General features: G+C 46.3%; 1 protein-coding gene across 3 annotated transcripts in view; it reads right to left on the minus strand.

Annotated features, from left to right (window-relative positions):
- Positions 1-377: 377 nt before the first annotated feature.
- The window catches only part of LOC134457081 (helicase ARIP4-like), a 67,265-nt gene continuing 57,570 nt past the window's right edge, over positions 378-10,072 (minus strand). For all 3 annotated transcript variants that reach the window (XM_063208854.1, XM_063208856.1, XM_063208855.1), the window contains 10 exons: positions 9,801-9,919; positions 9,371-9,483; positions 8,708-8,807; positions 8,252-8,457; positions 6,655-6,836; positions 6,178-6,374; positions 5,350-5,531; positions 5,027-5,116; positions 4,811-4,906; positions 378-4,638 (listed from right to left, as the gene is read on the minus strand). In XM_063208854.1, the coding sequence (XP_063064924.1) occupies positions 3,554-4,638; positions 4,811-4,906; positions 5,027-5,116; positions 5,350-5,531; positions 6,178-6,374; positions 6,655-6,836; positions 8,252-8,457; positions 8,708-8,807; positions 9,371-9,483; positions 9,801-9,919 (2,370 nt within the window). In that variant the 3' untranslated portion in view covers positions 378-3,553. The remainder of the gene's footprint in view (positions 4,639-4,810; positions 4,907-5,026; positions 5,117-5,349; positions 5,532-6,177; positions 6,375-6,654; positions 6,837-8,251; positions 8,458-8,707; positions 8,808-9,370; positions 9,484-9,800; positions 9,920-10,072) is intronic.

The raw sequence follows: 10,072 nt of genomic DNA on the forward strand, positions 1-10,072 counted from the left end.
CTGTTATTTTACAAAACATATTCTAAACACTTAACACCAACAAACTTTAATACAACGTTTCAGTCATCCGACCTTCTTCAGGTAAGACTGACAACCCCGCTGGGATAACATCCTACGCACCTGCCCAACTACAGAGGTGTGCAAAAGCGTCTTTATTGAACTGAAGTATGACTTGGACCATGTGCTGCAGTTCCCAGCTAGTAATCACATGACAGTTCTAATGGGATAGCTTATAATAGAACAAAACTTTTGTATTAGCCTACCTTCTGCAAATTAATGGATGGATACACTGTTTTCAATTTCAGTGGATTTCTTTGCAATGATAAAACTTCACTTCAGACTACTTCGAAATGAAATAAATGATACACACCAAGTGGAACATTAAATTTGTTTTTATTCACAAACTTTCAAAAAGGTAAAGAAAAACAGAGAATGAATTGAAGAGCCGACGTGACACAGGTCAGTATGAATGGAGTTTTTCCAGAACAGGCCACCTGACTCTCAGCAGCTTGATTTTTAAAAATTTACCTCAACTTAGTCCGAATTCTCCAAACAAAATGTAGAGCAGCTACCTGTTCAGCTACCAACCCCTCCTATAAACAAATAAATACTTCTCTTCAAGTAGATAGCTATGAAATAATGCAAAAATGAAATGAAACAAAAGTCGTAATTAAAAACAAACAGAAACCAGATGGAAAAAAACAGAACAAAAAACTGAACAGTTGAGGGATTTTGGCCACCAGGAATGACATCACAGGTGTTCAGGGGCACTGAACGTCACACCCTCGCTCTGAGCATGTGCAGTGGGGATAGATGCGGGGTCACAAAGACCAATAATCCACGGCACTGCATTTCTCACATTGGTCCAGGTCTGACTTCGTGTCAGAAGGTCATACAAACACATTAAACTCCTTACTACGCCACTATTGCGTCAGAGCAGAGGCATTCAGCCACCAAGAATAAAAAAATCCCCCAATTTTAAAAAAGTACAAAAATAAAAAATACAAATGAATAAATATGCAAATGTCATAAATAAATTAAATTTGGTAAATTGTCAAACCTCAGACAAAAAAAGAGAGGACTAACAAACACAGGTAAACCAACAACGTAAGTACAAAAAAGTCAAAGAAACAGTTTGAAAAGTGAAAAATTCTTCAATAGAATGTTTCAATCTTTAGGTTACAGTGAAACAGGAGGCCAAATGATTCTTCTCCTTGCGTCTAGATGTCAATCGACCAATGGAATCAGAGGGACAGAAGACTCCTCCCTCTCGCACACAGGAGGGCAAACAGGGAGGAAGTGGGCAAAGGGCAGAAACTGGGTGGCATTTGTAAACACAGCAAAGCAATGATGCCACGCACTGAAGCAATGCCCCTGATCCACCACGCATGAGAAACTTATAAGTCACACTTATCTGTAAAAGCACACGTCAGGAACTACCAAAAGCTTTTGTTAAAATGCTTGTTTTTGTACAGACCATGAAACAAATGAACTGCGAGTTGCTTTGCTGTAAGTCAAACAGAGTAATTGTCTAACATTATCTCATTTTAGTATTTGGTAAGATGACTGATTGCCACACACATCACCCAATTTGTACTTTACTGTTGCTCTTGTTTTTCTCGGTTGCCTTAAAATCCTTGCCATTGGCTTCCTCTTAATAATCATTTCTTTACAATCCTTGAAATTCACTTTTCAAGTATGGAGTAAATAGTTTGGTCTCGCTTTTCGAAAACACTCCAGTAGCAGGAGATAGAAGAGGGCCGTAAGCATCATTTTGGCAATTTGTTTTTTTTTTTTTTTTCAGAATTGTCCTTTCTTTCAAATTGGAGATATTGGTGCCATTTTGTTGTTTTTGGTATGGAGCAACTACAACCCTGGGGTGAATTTCTCAAAACCAAAGTTGCTAACTACAGTAGTTACTTTGCTGTTTTCAATGCATTTTCCCATTGGCAACTACCGAAGTTGCTAACAGGCTAACAACTTCTCTTTTGAGAAACTCACCCCTGTATTATTTTGGATCTTGATAGAATTTTCAGTGTTGGTGTTACACAAAACAATACAACAGTTAGGGCTCTAGAGGTTGAGATAGCCTTTCTGGTGATGCTGAATGTAGACAGATAGACAGACAGACAGATGACAGTTCGAACTACAGATGATGCAGAGTGAAACACTTGACCAACAGTTTAAATAGCTCTACTGGTGGTAGTACTATGTACAGACGAACAAGCTCAGCTCTGATAAGACTATGGTGGGTGGGTGGGTGAAGAGAGGAAACGTCTGCTTGGGGGTTCCTCAGCTTCCACAAGGACATTCAAGTGACGCAGCGGCAAGGCATTGAACACCCACAGCATTCATCCGAAAACAACTCTTGGTTGGGTTGATGTCTTTTTTTATACCTTCGTCGAGTCGAGTTAAAGGCTGAGGTACGACAAACGGAAAAATATCTTGATACACATTATTCTCAAGGACATTTCCACTGTCTGTGTGCGATGTTCAGGCTGCTAGTTTTTGACACCAAAGACGGTACCACAGTAACATTACATTAGAAAAACACAACAAGAAGAACAAAAAACTTAGAGTATCAAATGGTCTTCAGTCAAATGTCTCTAAGGCCTGTGCTCGCAAACACTGCGTTTTTAAAGGCGCAAATAATGATACATTCGTTTTGTTTAAGGTTTTTGTTACATTTCGTTTTCATTTCTTGCCGTCATGTTAGTCTTTTTTATATAATCTTCAGCCCTGCCTGTGAATTCTTTGCACCGTCCCCCATTTTTCCCACTGCCAACTTTCAGTAATAAAAAAAGATTGAAAGAATTCAATTCAAATTTAAGTCCCCTCATGTAATCCTGAGGGGGAAAATGGGAAAGATTGTAATCAATTATGATTTATGATCATATGAATTTCTAAAATGCCTAAAGTAGTAGCAATAATAACAGTAATCAATCAAAAAACAATCAACAATATTGTTTTTCCTCCAACCAAACAGGCATCATTACTACTGTCCTAAATTCTACCGGATTGCCTAATGTTCTCTACCATCTACTACCACCTGCTAGAAAAATGCAAACAGTTGAAGAAATTGACGTTGAACTCCATCAGAGCAGGAAGCAAGTTGCTGCTCTCTCCCCCTCCCTCCCTCCCCAAGTCAGGACCGACTGCAAGTCTGTCTTACTACACACAGAGTGTAGCACAAGCATTACTGGAAGCCCAGTGGCTCTCTCTTCTCTCTCCCTCCCGTCTCAGTCTCTTCTTCCTTCCTCCTCTCTTTAAATAAGATATACAGCATAAGGATTTGTCGCTTTTCCACTAGTCCAGTCGCACTGCTGCTTCACATTCTCAGCTTCGGCTGTTGAGATCGGAGCCATGTCAAAAGGGGGTCACAAAGTCTGCGAGCAGAAAACCGGCAGCTCAGTCAGTTTGTAGTTGATTTTCATTTTCTTTTTTGTTGCTTAATTTTGATGATTGTTCTCTACCCTACATTGTCAACTACGCCGCTACCTTCTTGCTCACCAGGATTTGCCAAAGGACATCCCTCCACCCACCTCATGTCCCCTTACTGGCCCATGACCTCAATGACATCATCATCACGCTCATCCATGTGGCCTGCCCCATCCCTGCTGCCATTGCTGCTGCTACTGCTGTCGTTATCTCCCCCTAGTGGCGGGGTGTTGTTGAGCGCGGGCCCCAGTGGATTGGAGGAGGGGAAGCGGGACAGGAAGCTGGTGCCAGCGGGGCCCGGGGTGGCGGCGGGCAGGCCGCCGGGGAGCAGGGAGCTGGGGTACATGCCCAGGGCCTGGCCGTAAGGCAGGGGGAAGCCCGGGGGCAACATGCCCACCATGCCTGGCCGCAGCAGGAACGGAGGGATGGAGGGATGGGAATCGGTGGTGTTGGTGTTGGTGGAGGTGGAGGTAGGGGGAGAGGTGGAAGGGGTGTAGCCAGACAAGGAGGAGGAGGAGAAGGATGGTGTGGTTTTGGTGTTGGTGGTGGAGAGAGAGGAGGTGGAGGAGGATGAGGAGGAGCAGGGGGAGGGAGAGGATGCAAAGGGATCAGGGCCCATGGGGAACATGAGGCGGGGGTCGGCAAGGGGAGCGTAGGGCGAACCGGGCCCCATGAAGAGGGGGTGGCACATGGGGCCCAGCAGGGAGGGGTTGAGGGCAGGGTTGAGAGCGGGGTTCAGCCCGTACGGCCCTGCACCAAAGGGGTACACCGGGGGCTGGAGCAGCCCAGAGCTCCGCTTGGCCGCAGATGGCTGGTCAGCCTCGGACTTCTCCGCAGCAGGAGGGGAACGCTTGCGTTTTGATGCACCACCACCACCACCACCACCACGCAGGTCTAGGGGCGCAGAGGCATCTTGATCGTCATCTGACTGGGTGGTATGCTTTTGGGGTACAGGGACAGGCTTGACAAGGGGTGCCCCATCTCCTGCTCCGTTCTCCTGGGTGGCTCCGGGCGTGGCAGTGGGCTGCTGGGGCTTCATCAAGCACTGGAGCTCGCTCAGGATCTCTGGGCCGTCTGGAGAGAGGGGCCGGGGCAGCAGGTCGCCCGAGGCCCCGTCTGCGGCGGCGGCTCTCTTGCGATCTGGAGATCCGCTGCCGTTCATGGCGCCACTTAAGGCCTCTTTGTCAGGGTGTGCAGCGGCTGCAAGTCACAACAGAGATAATGGTTACTAAGATCATTAAACCCAGCCCCACCCAAGTTTCGGAGATGCATTTTGAGTTCTTTAAACACATACGAGCTGTAGAAGTTGGTCAGCAATTCAAAAACACAATGGAAAACAAATTCAGATGGATAACAAAGATGGAAGTGCTACCTTTAGCTGTGGCTGCGTCCCCGTCCCCTGGCTGTTTGGGCTTGCCTGCAGCACGCACTGCAAAGATCCTTCCATCAGAGGTCCTAATGTAAGTCCCTAGAGGAAACAACACACACATTCAAATATTAACCTTCACAACGAAATGAATAAATGGCAGTGCATTGAGTAACACAGCTTGATTCCTGACGTCGTTTGACTAGCGCAGTAATAACCAACCTTTAGTTCCTCTGATGACGTGGATGCTCTCCCCAGCGGAGATGCGGGTCTGGGTGTCTTTAGTGCTGTTGGTACCCGGGATGAACATGTCTGTGTGGGATAAACAAGTGTCAAGTTTTACTGAACAAGATTTTATTTACATAAATACAGTACATCCACACAGAGACACGTTTAGATAAGTGAATAGTCTAGATGTGCATATTTTGTCTCCATCTGCCTACAGCGTCCTGTGGTACACAAAAGGTCAGAAGATCAATCGTCTGTTGAACAAGCGTTTCCTTTGTACAGCTTAGATTTTGACATATGCAAGAGTGTGCACGTACCGGTGGTGGTGACTATCTTCTGGACCAGTACTCCGGCCTTCTGCAGATGATTGACGGGGAAGTTTGGTGCGGGGGCGGGAGCTGAGCCCTGGGTGGCCGGCCGGGGCATCATGGGAACGGGTGTGGACTGGACAGGACGCACGCTGGCCAGCGGCTTCTCCTCTGTCCGCGCTGGAGGACGCCTGATAGAGAGGAACACAAAGGAGGACCATTAGCTTTCAACACTGAACTCCACCATTATCATTTCTCTGTATTTATTAGTCTGTTAGCCATCAGGGTAAAACTGAAAATGGTTAATTATATTGAAGATACAAACAGAAATGTCTTCAGAATATAGAAATTGCTGGATGGCAATTTTCCTCCATGAAACTGAATTAGTACAATTATCCACATTAACAGATTGACTATCATCAATATAATGCCTACTGTGCCTAATACCTACTTCTCACTCCATTATTATTTTAAACACTTAATAAGCATTTGAAGGTGTCAGCATTTTGGTGTACATTTCATTAATTCAAACTGACATTGTAATTGACACAGCACTCCATAGCACAGTGCACAGCTCCACAGCAGACAACGAAAGTTCATTTATGCCTCACCCATGCAAAGGGGCAGCCCCAATCGGTGCCCAAAGGGAGCAGCGTGGCGGGACGGTACCATGCTCCCTCAGGATGCTTCAGTCATGGAGGAGGAGAGCACTGGTTAATTACTCCCTCCACCAAACTGGCGGGTCGGGAGTCATACCAGCACCCTAACCAGTCACCCATGTCTGCCCGGTTCCTGTCCTTATACAGTGATATTCAGAGGACGTGGGAGTTAGCTCACCAGTTGCGCTGGCTGAAGGCGGGGATGTTGGTGAGGCTCTGGTCGCTGGCGGGGTAGTAGTGGGCGTAGGAGGGGCGGGTGTAGGGCACAGACGCCCGCTTCTCCTCCTCGTAGCCCTTCTTAGCAGCTTTCTTCTCTGACTTTGTCAACCTCAGATCCCGCCGGTCAATCAGCAGAGACTCGTGATGGAAGGGTTGCTGAGAAAGAGAGTCAAAAAGGTAAGAAAATTGAACCTCAAGTTTAAGATGATCATAAATACTCAATGTATTTAGGTTGATCACTCTCTCTACTTGTATTTCATGTCTTGCTGGTACTGGTCATTTTTCTATAAAATTCAATCATTCTAGTGTATTCTAGTGTAAAACTGATGGCAAATACAAGATCCTGAAAGTAGTTATGTTGGCGGTCAGCTTTAAATGTTTGCATGTCAATGTGTGTGTGTATATGGGTGATAAGTTGCTGTGTGTGTGTGTATACCTTGGTGATGAGGTGAGGGTAGCGCTGGCAGGCGTGTTTGATGACCAGCTCCATGTCCTCTCCAGGCTGCAGCAGCTTGGCCGACTCGGCTGGCTCTGGCTCCTCCTCTACGAAGTGCAGCAGGGACTCCACCTCACGCCGCGTGAACGTCAGCACCGGGTTCATGTCATCCACCACGCGGTCTGCACACAGCACACACCCACAGTCAGTGCACATCATACTTTACATTGGATATTATACATTGGTCAGTACCGTTTTAGTAGTAGCACACCTACATTGAAATATAACTAATTAATACCTATTTAATTAACTACTGAACTAATGAATGTATGGGCATGAGCTGTGGGTGTACCACCTGTCATCTGAGCCCAATAAAAATTCATTGACCCACATAAAATACACATAGTACACATGCTTGCCTCGCCAAGCACATAGATGAGGAGGATGAGTTATTTAGTTGCCAACTTACTCGCTCCTTGTTTTTTTTACTCAATATATATAAGCATGACTTGATTTAGTAATTTCCCAATATGGTTAATTGAGCGATACAGGCTGAACAGCGATGCAGATTAAAGCACTTCCTGTGGGTGGACAGCAGTGTGAAATATCAAATAAATGGCTCAGGCTAGTACTATATCACTATTAGACTAATGAGCTCAGTAACTTCATGGCTGGCCTCTGCCCCCCTACAGCTAAGTACAAACACACAGTAGTGAAAAACTGCATATCAAGAGTGCACTCAGACGGTCCTGCCCCCGACCACACTCATTAATTGCACCGTGCTCTCTGCGCGCGCCTGTGTGTATGTCTGTGTTTCTGTGTTTGCCCTGGATGAAGTGGTCTCAGACCTCTGAAGTACTCTCTCAGCTTGAGAGAGAGAGAGAGAGATAGAGAGATAGAGAGATAGACAGAGAGAGAGAGAGAGAGAGAGAGAGAGAGAGAGAGAGAGAGAGAGAGAGAGGGAGATAGAGAGATAGAGAGAGAGAGAGAGAGAGAGAGAGAGAGAGAGAGAGAGAGAGAGAAGGGGCAAGAGACAAAGTGCCGAAGAGAGAAATAGTGCTTGGAGAGTGTAACCTCTGAAGCGACTCTTTTTAATGATCAGCTGTTGGCGCTGACAGTGTAGATAACCTCATGTCCATGTGTCCTCTCAGCAGCTTCTGCCTGTCTGTCTGTCTGTCAGAGTCTCTGTCAGCGTCTGTCAGCCTCATTCTTTTGAGTTCTGCATTTTCCTCTAACCCGACATGTCCTGATCAATCTGCCTTTTATTTGTCTGTCTGATTTCTGTGTTTGTAAGTCTGTATGTGTCTGCCTGCCTCTGTGTCTCTGTTTGCATCAGCCCGTTTCTGCATTATAGGATTCCAGTGAGCATGTTGTGACCTTAGTCTGGTCCTCTCACCAGATATGCGTGTCTGTAGGTGTCCTGTATGTCTGTCTTATTCCTGTGACCTGATCATGCTGTGTCCCTCTGCATGCTCCTGTTGTCAGATATGCCCTACTTTGAGATCTTCCTTTGTCTGTCTGCATGTGTCTGTCCATTAATGTGCATGTCTGTGTGTGCATCCGCCCGGGTTCTGTGTTTTCTGCACGGTTGCCTCACCTGACATGCCCTGTTTGGAGATCTGCCGGTCGTAGATCTTCTTCTCCAGGGTGAAGTCACACACCAGCCGGTAGATGTGACACTGCTTGCGTTGCCCGTAGCGATAGACGCGGCACACGGCCTGGGCGTCGTGGCACGGGTTCCAGGAGGCGTCGAACACCACCACACGGTTAGCGCCAATCAGGTTCACCCCCAGACAGCCAGCCCTGCAATGAGCAACATGAATAGTCAGTCTCGGATGCTTAGATGTGCTACTATTACTGAATATGATAAATGATGAATGTAAAATAGTGAAATGAGTGTTGAAAAGAAGAATGAACATAAACATGTGCATAGATTAATTGTAAGGAGAAAGGAGAGGAGTCTGAACAGTACAATGAAAACTAGAATAAATGAAGGTATGAAATAAACGTGTGAAAGGTCAAAGAGAGGATGATTGTGTGGATGTATCATTACCTAGTAGAGAGTAAAAAGACCAAGGCTGAGGTGTTGGCTGGATCGTTAAATTGGTTGATGAGTCTCTCCCGTTCAGACGCTGACGTGCTTCCATCCAAACCTGCAGAGTCATTGCAGAGTCAGTGTGTTGCAACACTTCTACGTAAGACCCCAGGACAGACTGGCTGCCATATGGAGGGGTGCATTTCCACCTCAGGTGCACCTTTTGCATGATTGCAAAAGAACTGCAATGCAGAGCGGCAGCCACATGATTGTACAACAACCTTACACAACCCCTGCAGATGACCGCAATGACAGGAAAAAAACACTAGATGGCGACAGTCACTACCACTTTGTCAGAGCCATGTATCGTGGTCGGGTGTTATGTTAAGATGGGCTACTTTGTCAAGATGAGCTAGCAATACGTTGTTACATAGCCCAATCCCAAAACCCTAAGGGTATAACTGCAGTTCCTCATCATAAATTGGGTAGCTGAGATAAAGCGGTAGCTCATATCGACACGATAACTGCTCTGCCGCTTGTGCTGTTCCTAAAATAACAACACCAGTCCCTCAAGAGGCTGCTCTGAAGTGGGTAGCCGAAGCCATGGGGCTCTGGGATAAGGACTCCATGACAACCGCAGTGGTCACTATAGGAACAAGAGAGAAGAGGGCCACTACTCACGGTAGTAGTTGGCGTTGCGCACCCAGGTCTGGCCAGGGGTGGAGTACTTGTTGTCGGGAATCTGCCTCTTGGCCAGGAACTCCTCAATCACCGACAGTGTAGACAGGCTCTGACTGGAAAAAAGCAAAGAGCATTCACCGGGCCAATTAGTCAGGGTTAGGTAATTCAATCAAAACTCATATCGCAGCCAACGATGAGTCAACGTTTAGGATCTAAATGAGATCTAATGCTTTTGCATATGAATGGCCTTTTATGTGTGTGTGTGTGTGTGTGTGTGTGTGTGTGTGTGTGTGTGTGTGTGTGTGTGTGTGTGTGTGTGTGTGTGTGTGTGTGTGTGTGTGTGTGTGTGTGTGTGTGTGTGTGTTGCATGCATGCGCGCAAGCACGTGCATGCGTTTACATGCATTCACGCCCATAAGGAATTTACATACCTGAAAACCAGAATCTTGTCTCCATTCCGAACGCTCTCGTCGATAAGGTGAAATAGCAAGACCATCTTGGCAGAGTTCTCCAGTATTCCAGGCTCGTAGTCGGCCATGATGTCCTTTGCCTAGCAATGAGTGGGAGGGCGTGCATGTGTTTACAAGCATTCATTTCACAAATGGGTTGCACAACCTCCAGCTGCATAACCCATAGCCTTGACCTACTGAATAAATATCTGGCCTTGTAAACTGGTCGTAAGCACACAGTATTCTCATCATGT

The sequence above is a fragment of the Engraulis encrasicolus genome, chromosome 10 (assembly GCF_034702125.1).
Source record: "Engraulis encrasicolus isolate BLACKSEA-1 chromosome 10, IST_EnEncr_1.0, whole genome shotgun sequence".
Lineage (NCBI taxonomy): Eukaryota > Metazoa > Chordata > Actinopteri > Clupeiformes > Engraulidae > Engraulis > Engraulis encrasicolus.